Genomic DNA, 17,775 nt, shown 5'->3' on the forward strand with positions numbered 1-17,775 from the left:
GGAAAGAGGCTCACTTTGAGCCAGGGGTGTGCAATTGACGCAATTAACTGAAACCAGCTGGAACAGCTACTGCATATACAGTCTGCCTTGCACTTCTAAGTCCATGTCTTCATCACCATGCCTTAAGGAAACTGAGATAGGGTGGATCTGCTGCTGCAAGTGCTGGAAAGAGATCAAGGTCAAAGCAGACCTTGCGGGTGCATCTCCTTGTCATGGTAGTGCCTATATTAACCGCTCTTCAGGTGGCACTTTTAGGACACTGTCCATCTCCAACCGAGCTCCTGCCACTTCTTGCTGACTTGGACTGTAGGTTCCCTCTGATTGGCGCCTCTTCCTTGCAGTGAGAATCATGAATATGAGACCAATACTGAGTAGCAGTAAAGAGCCACAGGCTACAGGGACAGCTACTTCAATTAGTGGGGAGGGGAAGAGAGCACCTGGAGTCCCTTTCTGTAAAAGAAATTAATGGAGAAACAATGAAACTCCAGTGGTTACAATAACTTAAGTCGAAGAAACCAAAATGGTCAGATTAGAGGGGAAAATTTTTTTAAAAAGCAAAAAAATAAAGCAGAAGATCTGTACCTGACTGGAGAAGGACAAGCAAGGAACAAGTACAGGGCTTGAGGGCACCTGCACAAAGAATGCTCATGTTCATTCTTTAATCTCTCAGCAAAACACGTTCAAACTTATTTTTTAAAATTGACTATTTTTAATACAAAGACAGTAACACATTCTGAATTTTTCCTTCTAATTCAAAGCTAGTGACACTCATCAACGACACTCTTTAACTGGCAGCTTTGCTGAGGCTGATCTCGACAGGGCAGAGTTACAAACAGAGATTTACCGATGGAACAGTTAATACCATTACAATAATTCATGCAGGGCACATGGACAGAATTACCACAAGGAAGAAAAGAGAGGATTTACTGAGCTGGGCAGCTAACCGGCATGGAGACAGCAAAACTAAATGCAGACAATTTATGGGACCAATCCCGGAGCTATAAAATTGCTACAAAGAGAGCTGTCCCTTGCACACCACTTGCTGATGAAGGTAATGCACGGCTGTTTGTTACCGTTAGAACAGCAGTAGTGAAGAGTCTGAGCAACACTTCAGACATTGTTAGATGAGGTGAAACTGTCCAAATAGCATCACACACTCCATATTCTCCTCTCTGCTTATGGTTTTTCACAACAGGACGGCCCCTTAAGATTTAAATGCCAGTACATTCAGCATCCACGGTGGAAATCTTTTAAGGGGCCTCCTTGCCAATATCAGACTAAAATACGTAGGTGGCACTAGGAAAGATCTAATCAATGTTGCAAAAAAAATTTAAAACTAAGGAGTTAATGCAGAGTAACGTGAATTTTCAGTAACCCCAGAAAGTTTCCCCGAGCAGGGGAATGATACTAAAAAAAAAGTTCAATGATGCCTCTGACGGCAAGATAGAGAATTTATTTAGCTATTAAACTATCCATCGCAAGAAGATTATACGCAGACTTGTGTTTCAGTGCTTCCTTGAAGATCTTGGGACAGGGAGATGTAGTAAGTTTCAGGCTTAACAGTTAACAAATCTCAAAGCCAGAGGAAAGACTAGGATACAAAACCAAGAATTGACATACCTTGCAGGAACTTTACGAAATCCTAGGGCAACAGATTTTAAATAATTTCACTAGTGAATGGCAAGTACTAGAGCCCTTGAATTTGTAGCTCAAAACTTTTAAATTACAACGGCACATACTTTAATGTCCACACTATATAAAAATGCTGTGGAACAGACTTGAAGACAACTTGCAGCAGGAAGGGGAGGATGTTAAAAAGGTCAGTACATGGATGGGAGATGGAGACAATAAAAGGTCCAAGTACTGAGGAGAGAAATGTAGCCGAATGAGTATTCTTTAGATTCTGGTGGAATTAAGGATGGTATGGAACACAACAAAGAATGAAAAAACTGTGGAATTTTTGTCATGAAAGAAAGCTTTAAAATTACGATAAGCCTAAAAATAAGAAATATTTCTTACTGCTAAAAACAGTATCTGCCACCTTACAGATAAAAACAAAAGAATTCCAGCTTGATTATTTACAGCTTTTGGATGCCATACAGTCCACGCCAATGTCACAAAGCAATACAGCACAGAAGGAATATTCCCAGAGTACCTAGAAGTTCTTCTGCCATTGTCAAATGACTGAAGTTCAAGTTGATTCTCTGAGCCTGCCAAAACTCAAGCGATGTGCTAGGGTTTAGTTCTAGTTTTGCACAGCATGCAGATTAGTCACACGGTACCAACACTACAGGAGTTTTTAGCAGTCCACCCTACTGCCTCTTGCACGCTCTTTAGTTGCTACTGTTGGTGGGAGGGAGAAAGAGCAAGAGAGCGCAGCTAACAGCCCTTCGCTTCTACAACGATCATTAATAGGAAACACGGCCAACAGCCACACCTTGTCCTCCTCCCTGCCCCACCACAGGCACTGGCCTTTTAAGAGGGAAAAGACAGACAGTTCTGCAAAAAGTAATGGGGGTGGTGAAAATGAATGCACGGAATCTACAAGTGTCCTGGGACAGAGGAGACAGAGATGCCTGAAGGAGTCTATGCATGCAAACTGGAAGTGTCAGGAGTGACCTCGTGGCACATGCATTACAGAACCCTTAGTAACAGCAACAGCAGCAAACCCCACCTCGGCACACAGCCTGTTCCATGCAGTATGGGTTAGTACATTCCCAAGTTACCAGACAAGCTACCTGTCCGTGCAATAGCTTTACAGAGAAAAAGCAAGTGTATGATTTAACAACTTCCACTCAGAAAGGATTTCAGGCTCAAACAGCAATGCTTTGATTATGCAGAAAAGGAAGAGCATCACTGAGACTGCCCATCCACCAGGCCCATCCGGTCAGAAGCAGACTCAGCAGATAAAGGATGCTACTTTTTTACTTGTACTTGAATCACTTTTAGCTTGACTTCATCCGACTTCCCTTCTCCAAACACATCCATTTCTACCCAGATGATCTTTGGAGAGGGAAGGTGCTTTGTAACTATCTCATCCAAGATAAAATGCCAGCTGAAATTCTATTCTCCAGGAAACTGGGGGGGAAGATACAAGTAATATCTCCTTTCTACAGGTCCAACTGCAGTAGTTTGATTACTGTCCAAGGAGTCGTAAAATCTAAGGAAAGTTGCAGAGACAGCCCTGAAAACCATATGGCAGCCCGTGCAGATACTGAGAAGTATTTGCTGCAGTTGCTTATATGCTGGAGACTACCATGCAGCAGCACTGCAAAGAACATAAAATTTCCCACTTCAGGTTTCTTTGGTACCAGCTGATTTCCTAACTGTGCTTACCGGTGTGCTTTAGCCAAGACACATGCAGGGGACTGTGCAACGCGTAGGCAGTCACTAACACCCTGGTACCCAAGGGCTCTGCTAAGCCTACTTCTGCTGCTCCTCACAACGCACAGGTTGGAAGAATAGACAGGAGCTTCCGCGAGCGAAGGGAAGTGCTTACGTTAATGTCACAGCGCTCTCCTGTGTAGCTGGCACTGCACAAACACTCGTATTTGTTCTCAGAGTCTCGACACGTACCTCCGTTCTGGCAAGGGTTTGGATCACACTCGTTTATATTAATTTCACAACTGGAAAGGAAAAGTGTATTAGAATTAAACGAAATTTCTCACGTATGTTCTTGTGCCACAGAACACAAGATCATACAGTCTACAAAAGCCTCATTTATTTGAAAAGTTCCTGTTGTATCTTTTTCAGGTGCTTTCTCCAGGGTCAACGACATGAAAATTTTACCCATTCATACCAATCCTCCTTTTGTCATTTCTGTATGATTGAAGCCAGTATGGGTCTCTAGCACAGTTAATGAATTCTCATGAGGCACAAGAACTACTCGGAAGCAGTTCACACTGCAAAAATTGGTGTTGTCAGCAGGATCGTATCAAGCCTGCCTCTTCTAAAAATAACTGCTAGTTTACAGTTTTGGAGCAGTTGTTTGAATGGCAAAAGGATATGTAAGAGGATGATTTGAACCTGCTCAGCTATCCCACTGATGTAAGAATCAGAACACAAGCTCCTTTGCAGGCATCAGAAAAAAAACACTTACTTCCTTCCAGTGAAACCTGGCTTGCAAGTGCAGTTGGCTCCCCAGCTCTCACTGATGCACTTGCCACCATTCAGACAGGTGAAGTTCTTACCACATTGCTCAGGTGGGAACGGCCATCTGGGAAAAGCAAGAGACAGCCTTTAAAGCAATCAGTTTTTGGGGAGGGTGAAAGTGTACTCAGGCTCAGTGGAGACTGGGCTGGCGAGGGTCATAAGCACAGTCATTGGTATTTCTAGGAAGGAGTCTGGCACAAGTGGAGAAGGGAAGAGAAGGGAATAGTCTCAGAAATCTTCCATGATATCAGAGTATCACTTTGAGCATGCCCAGAGAATATGCAGGAGCTCTATCAGTACTAGGACTCTTCTCACATAGTTGCCTATTCTTGCTGATGAAAATATAAACAGAGACAAGATACTGTTGGAATACCAAACTGCAGCACAGCTAGGCCACAGAAAGGATAATGCAAGTACTAGAGAACTGTCTACACCAGAATGAAGCAAGAACAACGGGAAATTCGACCTGGGCAGATTAGATAAATACTTACATGGCTGAGCTGCAGTTATCTCAATGTTCAATTTGAACAGGCACAAGTAGATGGAAGTCTAAGTAACATGTTGATTCCTACTTCCTTTACTGATATGAGACATACCTTTGTGACTAAACATGCTGGATTTTTTCCAAACTAATACAAATGCTATAAATACAGACCTTATGAAAAAAACCCAGCCCTCCTCCTGACTCTATACCGATTTCCCATCAAATTTTAAGTGAGCTCCATGGAGGGATCATGAAATGTGCACTGCTAAGCAGTACAGGCAGTAAGGCGACGGGTAGAGAAACTTTTTTCTCCCAGTACGCCTTCGATAAGAAGAATACTCAAATAGACTTTTTTTTTTAACCAATACACAGAAACAATGCCCTTAGTCTTAGGGCCAATGCCACAAAATACAACCAAGCCCTTGGTTGAAGGAATGCTGTCAATCAGTCTAGGAGTGCGTATGTATTTTTATCTATAATATTATAGGAAAATATTTGTCAGGGTAAGGCTTGTTTTTGCAGAGGTAGTAGCAATGGGCACCTTCGTTAGCACTGGCAGCTTTCTGCTCACAGGCAGGCTGAGTATCCCTTGAAAGCTGGCTGTGTACCACTGGTAGCAAAAATAACCGCAGTTAGGAACTCCTGCTACAGGTGATGTCTATAAACATAGCATCAAAGGTTTATCAAAAACAGTATTCTCAGCAGAGATTAGATTGTCCCTCTTCTGCACTCTGCCCAGAAACCCATCCTCACTGGGACCATCACTCTGGGACATTCAGTGCACCTGAAACTTTAGCATACAGCCTGCTCCATCCTCCGGGGGCTGGGAGGCTCCTTTCGTTTCATAAGCAGGCCAGCGGGGGGTTTTTTTGTTTGTTCTGTTTTGTTTTAAATCAATATAGGAATATGCCAGAGGGGAGTCAAATCTTGGAGAAGATTTCTTAGGGAATGCAAGAGGGAAGTGACAACAGGCTACAGTACTTGCACTTTAAACAGCTCTGAAACATAGCATGGGGATAACCCACATAAAAAGGAAGGATCCTTATCCTGTATGAGGCTGAGCACCTTTCAGTGAGGATTTGGACCTGGACAACACCTTCCAATTCATGGCAGAATTTAGGTGCTTTACCCACCAGATACTTGCAATGAAAAATTTTCCCAAAGTGTCCCACAGTAAAAGTCCAATTTATCTGGGGGCTCCTCTGACCCCTGCATCAAACCAACCAAGCACTTACTCGCAGCGAGGTCCCGAATACTGAGGAGGGCACTTGCAGGAGTAGCCATAAACCCCATCAACACAGGTGGCTCCATTTAGGCACTGGTGCCGCACACAGTCATCGACATTGATGTCACACTTCTTCCCAATGTATCCCCGGAAGCATTCACACTGAAAATCTGCTACTGCATCGACACAGTCCCCATGAACACATGGGCTTGACTGGCAGTCATCAAGGTTAGACTCGCACAGCAGCCCCCCCCAGCCAGCACTGCAGGCACAGCTGAAGGAATTGAACAAGTCCTCGCAGGTGCCAGCATTGAGGCAAGGGCTAGAAGCGCAAACATCAGCCCCAGTGCAGCCCAGCTGGATGGTCCTTCTGCTGAACTGCTGGAACTGTTCTGGCTGGGGGTACGAGAGCTGGGCAGTGAATGGCAGGTAGATCCCCCCTATCTTCACTTGTCCTAGGCAGCCAGTGAAATTTTCAGCTAAAACAATCAGTGCGTTGTTCTTTAGGAAGTCCAAGTTCCCAGCATTTCCCTGCAGAGTCATATTAACAGACCCATCCAAACGAACCAGCCATCTGGAAGAAAGCGCAGATGGCTCTTCCATAGACACAGAGATGGTGTGCCAGGCACCGTCCGTGACAGACTTCTGACTCAGGAAGCTGACGCCTTCGATGCTATTCCCACTCCTGATGTCAACAAGCAGGGAGGAGTTCTTAATGGCTATCTGCAGGGAATCCACTTCTTCCACAGCCCGAAGCAAAACAGCATCTTCATCCCTGGTTCTGAAATCCACGTGGAGGCTGCTCAGAGTTCTAATCACTGATGTATTGGTGGTAAATTCAATGGCAGCATAACTATCAAATGTTGCATTAGCCAGACCTATAAATAAAGGGATAGAGCATAAGGGATTTGAAAGACAGTTGGTGTCATGTTTGAGACAGACCAATGGCAAACTCCTGGCAGGTTCTCTCCCTTAAGAATCATGTAAGCTTAGTGTGAGTAGGATTACAGGCCTAGCTGCTGGCATCCTTAAAGCTCTTCCTGTTTACAGTTTTACCTCTGATAATAATATCCAGCTCTTGTGTAGCAATTTTTACTCATCAGTCTCACAGCACTGCACAAAAATAGAACTATTCCCCTTTTACTGCTAGAAAAACTAGAACGTCAGTCAGGAAAGTAATACACCCAAAGCTGCTGAGGCAGCCAGTGGCAGAGCTGGGAACACCCCAACATCCTGAGTTCCAGGACACTTCCTAGCCACTAGACAACACTCCCTCCATATCAGGGCATCATTAGCTAACTAGTTTTCTTCATTCTCCATGGTTCTGTCTTAGGAGAAAACTGAGACACATTTGCAATATTTAATTGGGTCCTACTTGGTGAAATAACCTGAGACTCTAGAAATAGCTGAACGTTACAGAGAGCAGGATGGTCCTTGCACTGCAATGATAATAAGGTAGGCAATCACTCCACAAAAGTGGACAGGTTCCTCCCTGATCAAGTCAAAGTAACAAAATAAAACACCTTTGAATACCATCTTTGCTCTATCAGAACCTGGTGGTAAATCCATGAAGTGCATGCTGCCTGCAAGAGTGTATACCTGGGCATCATTCTCAGTTTCCTTTTTGCGGCACGTGTTTATATTTATTGCAACAGTACAAACTAGGAATACTGCTTATAGACAGTGAACATTAAGGATTTTACCAACACATAAGTGGGGAACAGCACTTACACACATATCCTGCTACAACATCTATACAGGTGGTAGCTTCAGGACATGGGTCACTTTCACACCAGACTCTCTCTTCACAAAATTTCCCAGTGAAATTTGCTGGACAGCTGCAATGGAAATCATTCCAAGTGACGATGCATCTGCCACCATTCTGACATGGTTCAGACTGAAAAACAAAATAGTGGAATTTAGGAGCAGCGTAATTCATCTTTGGATGTAAGAGAATTTGGTAGAAGGAAATGTGACAACAAAGATTAGCATGAGCAGCGCTTGAATCGAGAAAGAAGGGTAATTAAAATAGTGACTCAACAGCAGTGGAGGAAGCACAAGGGTCTCTGTACAAGAAATTCCCGAGACGCTGCCTCTCCCTGCATGCACTGCTGATCAACAGAAACTCCCTAGGCAGAGCTCCATCAATTTGGAAAAGAACAAAGCACAAAAGCAAAGGTAAGAAACAGATGAAACATGCTGCAATGCTCCTGAAAACCTCACAAAGTTCTGTCACTAGAGGGGCACACCTAATACCAGAGGCGTGACAGTACTTCATAGCACCATGAGCAAGAAGGGCAAAATTAGGGAGTACGGCCTCCCCATCATCACGTGTGGCATAAAGGAGAGACAGTTCTGGTCTAAGGGCACCATGGAGACAGTTCCTTGAACTGTTGTTCCTGAAGCAACGGATTCCTGGGGGAAGAGGTTGTTGTGCAATTGAAACAGGACGAAGGGAAGAGCTGGAAAGGTTACTGGTTAGAAGGTGGAGTCTGGAACATGTGTGTGGGCTCAGCAAAATGGAGGCGGGCAGCACAAGAGCCAGACTGCCCAAGTTCTACAAACTACAAAAACTACAGGGGAGCTAGAGAAAACTTGATGCTTAAATTGTATGTAGTATATTGAGTGACGTAGGAGCATATGGGACCATGTGTCCTTCAATACTTAAAAAAAACCCCAACCTTCTCATCTTCCTGATATCAGCAACAGTCAAAACTTTTCTGTAATCACAGAACTATAATAAACAACTGTACACATGTAGAGACAAACGAGAGACATCATACCTTGCAGGTGTTATCAGAGATGCAACCATCCACAAGATTACCATTTTGAGTCCTATTGAGTTCCTGCGGCAGACTGTAGTTCTCAACTTGAAAAAAATGTATTTGGTGGCTGTTCAGTTGGATGTCTTGCAAACAGCCTTTAAAATAGCCTCCCCACATATCAGCGCTGTCTGCATTATGATGTCCACCAATATACACTTCATAACCAGCTAAAAGAGGTCTTGCTATGAGCTGTCCTAGCTCCAGGTATGTGTCTGATTGGTGAGCACCAACAATTCCTTCTTGGAAAGACAGAGCTACCAAATGTCTTCTCCCATCAACTAAATTTTCTGGAAACGTCACAGCATCTGTAGATAACATCTCAATCTTCAGCTTGCCATTCTTCAAGTATATGGTGAGGCAAGGGTCAGTTTCGTTGCTGATTTGCAATAGCAAACCGTTAGGTTTCCGACTACGAATGAAAAAGGAGATGTTGAAGTTTGCACCAAGGCTATCAGAAAGGGTGAAAGAGGCAAAGCTGGTGGAATTCTCGAGGCCAAATGTTGCTGCTGGGCGCTCTGGAAGAGAAAACGAACACACATCAGTTCAGTGACAAGGGGAATGCAGCTGGCACAGGGATATTCTAAGCTGCAACTCCTTATGAATGAGGGAAGACCTTTCTTCCGAACATTTTCAACAGGCATCAGGGTAGTTATGCTCTCTCCCCACGCAGATCTGTGAAATTAAGAAGTAGGTGAATGTGTCCTTGCTTTCTCTGGAGGGCATGAATTCAAACACCCAAGTAGCAGAAGACAGAAAAACAGGTCTGGCAGAGTCCTTGCCACCTAGCAGATTTACTCAAGGACTTTTAAGCTACAAAGTTGCTTTCAAAATTTGTAAATTTGGTGGTAACAGCCAAACAACTTTGTACTTCCCATGTTGAGGGCTCAGGAGTGAAACAAAAAACTGGAAAAATATTAATATAAGCCTTGCAGGAACAAAAAAATGCAAATAGATATGATTTTAACTCAAAATTGTAAAGAGCTTCCTTTAACACTTTGTGTTTTATCTATAAAGCAATACATTCCTATTCATCCTTAACGCAGAAGCTCAAGATCAACTTTTCACAGTAAAACAACTTCCCTGCCCTCCTGCATTCACATAGATCTGATACAAAGATGAAGTCAGAGCCTCTGGCTCAACAAGGAATAACATCTGCACCACAAAACTGACAATTGTTCCTGCAGGAGCAAGTGACAGAAAAGGGATCAATGAGAATTTTATTTACAGAGGGTTTGGCTTCAGTTTTCTCACTGGTCAAGTAGAAAATACTGCTTCCAGAGCTAGCATCAATGCTTATCTAGTATCTTTGAAGCACCAACTGACAGAGGAGCTGGCAGATGTAGATCATGTGGCACTTACCATATGAGCAAGCAGGGCCTCCGTAAGGCCTAGAACAGTCACACCTGAAGGTTGCCCAAAGGTCCACACACAGCCCACCATGAAAGCAGGGCTGGGAGAGGCACCACTCTGTCCGGTCACAGCCCCGCTTCACTGGGGAGGACTCGCCCACAGGCAGATCCACCGGGAGCACAGCTTCAGCATCTACCTGAAAGTCTTCCAGGCAGCCGACAAAGCCTTGCTGGCTCAGTGTGTTGCTGGCCATTGGATCCTCAGCACCTCCCACATACATGTTCAGGAAGGCATGCAGGATCAAAGCATTGCCATGTGGGACAGGAGAGCTCTGCAGGCAGACACCTGCATTGCAAGAGTCATGCCAGAGCTTTAGCTGCACAGTGCTGTGCAGAACAACTTCAACTTTATGCCACTGGCCATCATCAACTCTCAGCCCCTCCAGGAACAGCGGGTACTCAGCATCCTCCCTCTTCAGTCCTGCATGCAGAATGCCATCAAAGAGCTCCAGGAACAAGTATTCAGCTTCATGGCCTCGGTAAAAAAGGATAGCGCTGGGCAAGGTGGTTCGGAACCGGAGGGACACGCTGGCAAGCTGATCTGCTACGTCCCTCCTGCTCTGATTATTCACGGGCAGCTCAATGAGGAGATACCCTCTGGAAGCAAAGGAAAACGTTGTTGGTGTTGAGCATGTGGCATCATAGAAACCAGGCTGGCACTGGCACAGGTGGCCGTGGCTCTCAGCTTGGTAGGTTGGGATGCACAAGGCCCCATTTTGGCAGTCGTGCGTCTGGCACCCAGTGAGCTTGACAGAGCAGTTCTTCCCTCCCCATATAATGCCATCCTGGCTAGGGGCACAGTGGCAGGTATAGTCAGCAATGCCATCCTCACAGACAGCTCCATTCTTGCAGGGACCCTCCTCACACTCATTGATGTTAACAGCACATTCCACACCTGCGAAAGAGATTTAGAAATGGGATCTCACTGCAGGGGATTGTGACTCCCTTCCCCAGAGCAAGCCTGCCAGGCACAGACCGCCCTCCCCAGCACTGCCGCTCTCTAAGCCATTCTCTTCAGGAAACCACCAAATGACCAAGAGCTGCCAGCAAGAAGCCCCGCGCTCACTACAGAGTGGCCTACCACTAACATAAGAGCAAGAAAAACACTTCTGTGCTGTCCCAGATGCTGCAAAGAAGGTGCTATTTATAGAGCTTCAGCCAGGCAGCCTACATCATCCAACAGTCTCTACTGTCCTCTCCCAGACAATCTCAAACACCACAGGTAATCAACATGCAAGGAGAGCAAGCAGAGGATATTAAAGGGACAAAACAGCACAGACAAGGATTTTATGCTTCTTTCATACATAGATTGGGTACGTTGAAAGTAAGTCTATAGATCTGACTGGAGCATGTTCCAGGCACCGTTGTTGCGGACAGCATCAAAATGGATCACTAGCTGGGGAAGTTATGGGAAAGCCTCAGTTAAGAAAATTCAAATTCCCAGACAACCCTCCAGTTGTAAAACACTCACAAAACTCAATTCATTACCAAACAACAAACAAAACATGCTCCACAGGCACTTTGCCATACTTGCACTAAGCTGATTTCAGTTCTGTCCAGTCCTGCAGAAGTGAACTGGGTAAAAAGTACTGCATTGCAGCTCGTCTGTCTCCTCGAGGCACATGTATCCCAACAGGGCTCCAGTAAATTACAAGACATTACACTCAAATCTGGTTAATGAAAATCTGCTGTCATTTTCCTGAGCATCTCCAGACTGACAGAAGAGCCCTTCTGAACAAGTTCACTTCATCTAGCCCATAACATTGGTTTTCACTAATCTTCAGAGACAGTCACACAGATAAACCAAGCATGGATTATCCCAATCTAATAGCATTACACGCCGAATCTAGCTAGCAAGCACAACAGGGACAGCAGAAAGAAAAAGAAGGAATTCACATACAAAGGAGAGGAATCAAAACACAAAAGACACTTGTAAAGAAAAGCCACTAGACAGAATGTGCATGTCAAAGAGATTAGAGAGTTGCCTGAGGGAAAGAGATGAGGGGAGATGGGGCATTAGGAGCACTGGAGCTGGACTTGATGTGTGATAAAAAAAATACTTAGCAAAGATACAGGCTTCTTGAATATATGCGTTGATGGTCTGTCCCCCCTCATGCCCCAGCAATGCCTCACAGGCAGTCTTGCACAAACATCTAGTACCCTGCTGTCTAACCAAGTTGCTTTACTCTTTTCAGACCCAGTGTTTAGTTGCTGTTACCAGTGCTATCTCTGCAGATAGGCGAAGACTCAGCACCAGCTTCCAGCTCCAAAATGTCGGTTTGTCTCAGTGTAGGGACATAACACGTATGGAGCTCTGAGAAGCACTGAAAGAGAAATGGAAGGCTCTGGTAATTCTGCACTTTCCAGCTATGCTAGAGCTGTTCTGTAGGCAACATTACCTCGGATTCCTCTAGGACATAGCTCTCTACTGACATAAACTAGGAGAACTGCTCTGTGTAGTGCCTGTGGAAAAGCACTGAATTTGGCCAATAACGTCTGCCTTGAGGAAGAGCTCAGCTGATGGACAGATTCAGAGTTGCTAATACTACCTTTTTTCTCCAGCTATTAATGCCGGGCTTGCTCAGCACACAGAACCTGGAGTGTGATCTTACCTGTACAGGAAGCAGCAAGGATAGAATTAAGATTTCAGCACAAAGCTATGGCCACACTTGAAGGAAATGTGTTGGAATAAATAAGAGTATAATGGACATCTCTGGGCCTGGAGAATCCCAGTCTGGGAGAAGATGGGAAGACTTCAATTGGAATTAATAAAAATCAGTAGAGCAGCAGAACTATGTGGAGTGGGTTTTCTGAGTTATCGGTGGATTGGAGGGCTCTCAAAACTGTAAGAGGCAAATTTGCAGTCAGATTTAAGGGGAGAGGCTGTTGAGTGGCGTCAGACAGATAGGTTTGGTATAGTCCCAAATCCTCGAGATGCTGCTGCTCATTTCAGATCAGAGCTGTTGATATTTACCAGGGCAATGAGGAGAAGATAGCATTGGTTTGGATAACAAAAGGAGAGATGCCCTCAATTTTTGCATTTCTGAGAAGGCTGGGAGGCAGGGTCGAGCGCCCCATTTTCCCGTATCACATTCCTAGCCTGACCGCGTCTCCTCCGGCCAGCGTGCTCTCTCCATCGAACAGCAGCAGGAACACCTGCCTAGGCCGTTTCCCAGCCTCCCAGCTGGCACCTGTGGGGTGAATGCTTCACACCAGGTGGCAAATTAGTCCCTACGGTGAGTGCACAACCCCAGGCTGGTGGCTAATTAAACACCAGGCTTTCCCATGGGACACGGCTGGCTTGATTTCTCAGATTATTTGTTTGAAATGGGTGAAAAGAATAAGCTGACACTTCAGGTCTTTACACACTGTCTAACCTCACAGTTTACAAACAGGCAAAGGAAATGTTCTGCAGCAGAAAGAGAGGAGGGCGGCTCTTTCTAGAGGAACCAAAAAACACAAGCATCATCTTTATCGCTGTCATTGTTTCTGCCAGCAAACAGCCAGCCTTCACAGGACTAAAGCAGGAGAAGGAGAGGGCCTCTAAAGCAACACCTAATGTATTCTTGCCCTCCTAGAAGCCAGTGCAGAGCCAGATTTGAATTCAGAGCAGTTTTTAAAACAAACTGATGTTGGAGGAGACTGTGCAAGAGTTCTAAAAATCTGGCTAACAACAGCTTTTTCCTGGAAGCCAATGTCACCCCTTGCTGAACAGCTACCTGGTGCTATATCACTAACTCCTTACATGCCTTGCAGTGACCATACCCTTCATCAGCCAGCTGTCTCACCCTCTCTCCTCCTCCATTACCACCTATGATTTTTGTCAGCTGTGTTTGAACATCTCCGGTTTGTCAAATTCTTCAGTTACACACAAAACAAAAAAGGAGGGGAGGGAGGGGGGGGAGAGAGAGAATTAGCCGCAACAAACGGACCCTGACACAATTATATTTGCACAATTACTGCCATTTCCATGGCAGAAGAAGGAGATTTCTGTTGCATATTGCTTCCTAGATGCTAATTTCAGTGCAGCAGAGGGGTCTGTAGTTTTGGATTTTGGCTGCAGATGACAGAGCGTAAATGAAGAATGGGATGCCAGCAAAATAAAGGAACTTTTCCGTACTTCAGAAAAAGTAAGATTTTTGCCGTAGGCCATTACAGTATCCAGAAGTACAGATCATTTCCTGGATATCCATTATTCCAATCTTTTCCAAGACATGGACAATTGTGTCTTTGCAAACCCACTGGAAAGTGGATATTAAGAAGAAGTTCAAAACTAATTTGTTTCTGTAAGAGAAGCTTAGGCATCCCTTTTCAGGTATATTTAAAAAAAAAAGGGGCGGGGGGGATGACTCCATTTGACAAAAACAAGTTACTCCTACATAGTCTTCTCTGTTCTTAGCTCAAATGTTTACTGTTATTTGAACTATCAATAGTAAGAGCAATGTTGCCAATCTGATTCATTACATCATTAGGAGCCTTTAAAATGTTTAATGAGTTTCTTATCTAGTTAAAGACTAACAAATGCAAATCAGTGGAACTTGTTATCTGAAAATCAGACAAGTGTTATTTAAAAGGCTGCTATCTGGAGACAAGTATTTTCAAACATTCCAGTTCATTTAGCAGTGTTTAAGCTAATAGTCCCAAGCTAACAACCCACAGGAGCTGGGCCAGAAACAGACACTCAGAACTCACTGAGCTTTAACAGCCTGCAGTATTTTCAAATACAAATCTATTCACTAGATTCTAAAGTGTTACTGAGGTGGTGAGAACAGTCTTGTTTCATAGATGCAAGTGTTACTAAAATCCATACAGCTCGCCATTCCCTGAATGAAGATAATGATTTACTGACTGCTGTTAATAAGCTAGGATTCATTGTATACAGTGTAAGAATCATATACTTCAACAGATACATAATATGTTAAAAGAATAAGCACATGTAAAGAGATTTTCTAATTTAGCTGTCATATACCCAAAAAACTTGAAGGACGAGGTCTATTCATGGGCCCAATCTTGAAACACGCAAGTTCACTGGGGCTTCCCAGCCAGCACCAGCTTGCCCTCTCCCGTAAGACAGCTGAATTCCTAGCAACCTTTCCCTGGTGCGTCCTAATTAGGGTTTGTATTATTATTATCAAAAGAAAAAAGGAGGGGAGGGAGAGAGGGGGGAGAGAGAGAATTAGCCGCAACAAACGGACCCCGACACAATTATATTTGCACAATTACTGCCATTTCCATGGCAACACACTGCTTTGACCTCTCTCCCACCGTGCACTACTACTCAAGGAGACGGTGGGGGAGGAGATGGAAAAGTGCATAGGCCAGCAAAGGGTTTGTCCTCCGAGTTAAAACAAAACCGACTTCTCAATAAAGGAGTTTTAAATCATTAAAGGAAAAAGGAAAACTGTGAAAACATCTGTAAAAAGCAAAACTAACGTTTCACAGAACTAACAGGGAGACATCTGTGTGTTTATACAGTACATCCGAGTACAAAACAAGGACCCACACCTTGGAACACCCGGGATTTGATACTGCACAGAGCAAGGCAGAATTGTAGCAAAGATGCACACAGAGCATGCTGACAGCTCCGCATTCATCTTGCGGCAACAAGGAAATTCCTTGCCCTAAAGTTTCCAAAACAAAACTTTAGGCCTCTTCAAAATAAAAACATTCTTCCTTTCTAGTCAATTCTTGTTCCTTCTCATGCCTCCAGCTATCACTAATTGCACAACCAGCTCCCTGCCCTGGGCAGGCACGCAAACATTCAGGACACATTGCAATTACTGTATAGATCTCATTACCTGCTAGCAGAAAAATTCCCTTCAGGATCACGCCAATCAGCACAGATTTCATGGCCGACTCCTTGTGGACATTTGTGACAGTAAAGGGAAAAAAATGGGGGTGAAGGGGGGGGAGGAATGACAAAAAAGGCTGGACTGAAACGGCAGAACGTGTGTAAGCGCTCCCTGATGCCAGTCAGACAAAAAGGGATTGGAGATGAAACTAGCCAATATAGAAGAGACCTGCGCTGTAGTGAGATCTAATCCAGCCCTGCTCTAAACCTCCCCAGCTGGCCTCTGTCAGTGCTGACAGGAAGAATGCGTACTCACAGTGTATTCTCACTCAGTGCATTACAGTAATACCCTGCAGTACCCACAGCATTAGCTCCAACAGTAAAAAGTCAAGAAACAATCTCTTGCCCTTGCTGCCTCCCAGGTGAATCTGCCAAATTCCATGAATAAGGCCAAAATATGGATTTTTCTTTTTATAGGCTAAGCCAAAAAGCTGCATTTCCACCGCTGTGTAATATCCAAACCACACGAATAAGGAGAGTTCCAAATGCAAGGTGCAACCCGGGCCCTGCTGTACATTCAATACTGACTTAATCAGGGACCAGCACTTCATGTAGTTTTCTTCCTCCATGTGCCCCATTCTGTGCGTTTGTGAGCACAAGCGTTTCTACTCTGCAATATTCACGAAGAAAAGTCTCAAGTTTCAACTACCACGATCTGGTTCTCTGAAGTCAAACTGAATGGAAGGAAATTCCCTGCATTATGCTGACTGTACTGGTTCAAACATGGGACTGCAGAATCAAAACTCTCTCTTTCCTCATTAGCAGCCTTATAAAATTAGCTGTTGCAATCTCTTTTTTTTTCCTCTGTGGTTCTGTTTTGTTTTGAAAAATGTGGTTACTTTCATATTGTAAAGTTCCTGGAGGCAGAATTGTACTTTCATGTTGTAAGGAACCTAGAGAAGGTTCTTATTTCTGTGAAGAAATGTTATCTGCTCCGTTAGTATCAATGTCAGGTCCAAGCAAACAAAAACTCCCACATGTCAGAGTCTGGAATCTGCATTAACAGTATCACTTTAAGATATTAAAAGAAAGCATTCCAACAACTCTTGTAGCTATTTTACTTTCTTCATTTGACTCAATCCAAACATGCCAGTCAATTTTACAGATATTTTAAGTGGGAAGGATATGGTGAGTATTTGTTTGGAGTCAAAACTTCTCAGATAGTCACATCTGCATCCTATGCATGCATAGACCTATCCTAGCACAGATATTAAATACTATCTATATTAGCTAGTATGACCCTTCTGTTATTATTCAAGAGAAAACAAATGGGTAGCTTGTGCCCATTCAACCGCCTACTGCAACAATAAAGTACAACAACTGTGAAGACTGGAGAACGTTAAATCCCTTTAAAAGCATCCATATTTTGATTTATACACACACATGTATATATTTACATACACACATAGAGACTACCTGTATACTGCTGATTGGAAATGTATTGTACCCAAACCCATGTAGCGTAAGTCAGCACAGATTCTGATTCCCTACTAGTCACTACATCGTTTCAAATTCATTACATGAAATATTGCTAATTAGAAACTGTGATTACTTCTTTTCCCAGGATCCGTTTAAGGATATATACAGACTAGGGTTCTCTCAAAGAAACAGAATGAGGATGGAGAAATACACAGTCATAACAATTCTAAATAGTACATATATATGCAATATAAAATACTTAAATAAGACCTCTTATAAGCCAAAATGGTGGATCACTGAATATCTGTTTCAAACTACACACAGCTGAGGAGTAACTGCTTAGGTTCTTTGAGACTGGAGTATTCTAAAGAAATTAAAAGGATCAGATGATTCATTTTCTAAAGGTTTTA

General features: G+C 43.8%; 1 protein-coding gene across 1 annotated transcript in view; it reads right to left on the reverse strand.

Moving 5' to 3' along the window:
- Positions 1–222: 222 nt before the first annotated feature.
- CRB2 (crumbs 2, cell polarity complex component) overlaps positions 223–17,775 on the reverse strand; it is a 39,780-nt gene continuing 22,227 nt past the window's right edge. The window contains exons 7-13 of the mRNA XM_019472423.1: positions 10,046–10,990; positions 8,645–9,201; positions 7,593–7,758; positions 5,872–6,739; positions 4,100–4,216; positions 3,500–3,626; positions 223–450 (exon numbers count right to left, since the gene is read on the reverse strand). Of these exons, the coding sequence (XP_019327968.1) occupies positions 223–450; positions 3,500–3,626; positions 4,100–4,216; positions 5,872–6,739; positions 7,593–7,758; positions 8,645–9,201; positions 10,046–10,990 (3,008 nt within the window). The remainder of the gene's footprint in view (positions 451–3,499; positions 3,627–4,099; positions 4,217–5,871; positions 6,740–7,592; positions 7,759–8,644; positions 9,202–10,045; positions 10,991–17,775) is intronic.

This window comes from Aptenodytes forsteri, unplaced genomic scaffold (assembly GCF_000699145.1).
Source record: "Aptenodytes forsteri isolate BGI_AS27 unplaced genomic scaffold, ASM69914v1 Scaffold68, whole genome shotgun sequence".
In the NCBI taxonomy this organism is placed as follows: domain Eukaryota; kingdom Metazoa; phylum Chordata; class Aves; order Sphenisciformes; family Spheniscidae; genus Aptenodytes; species Aptenodytes forsteri.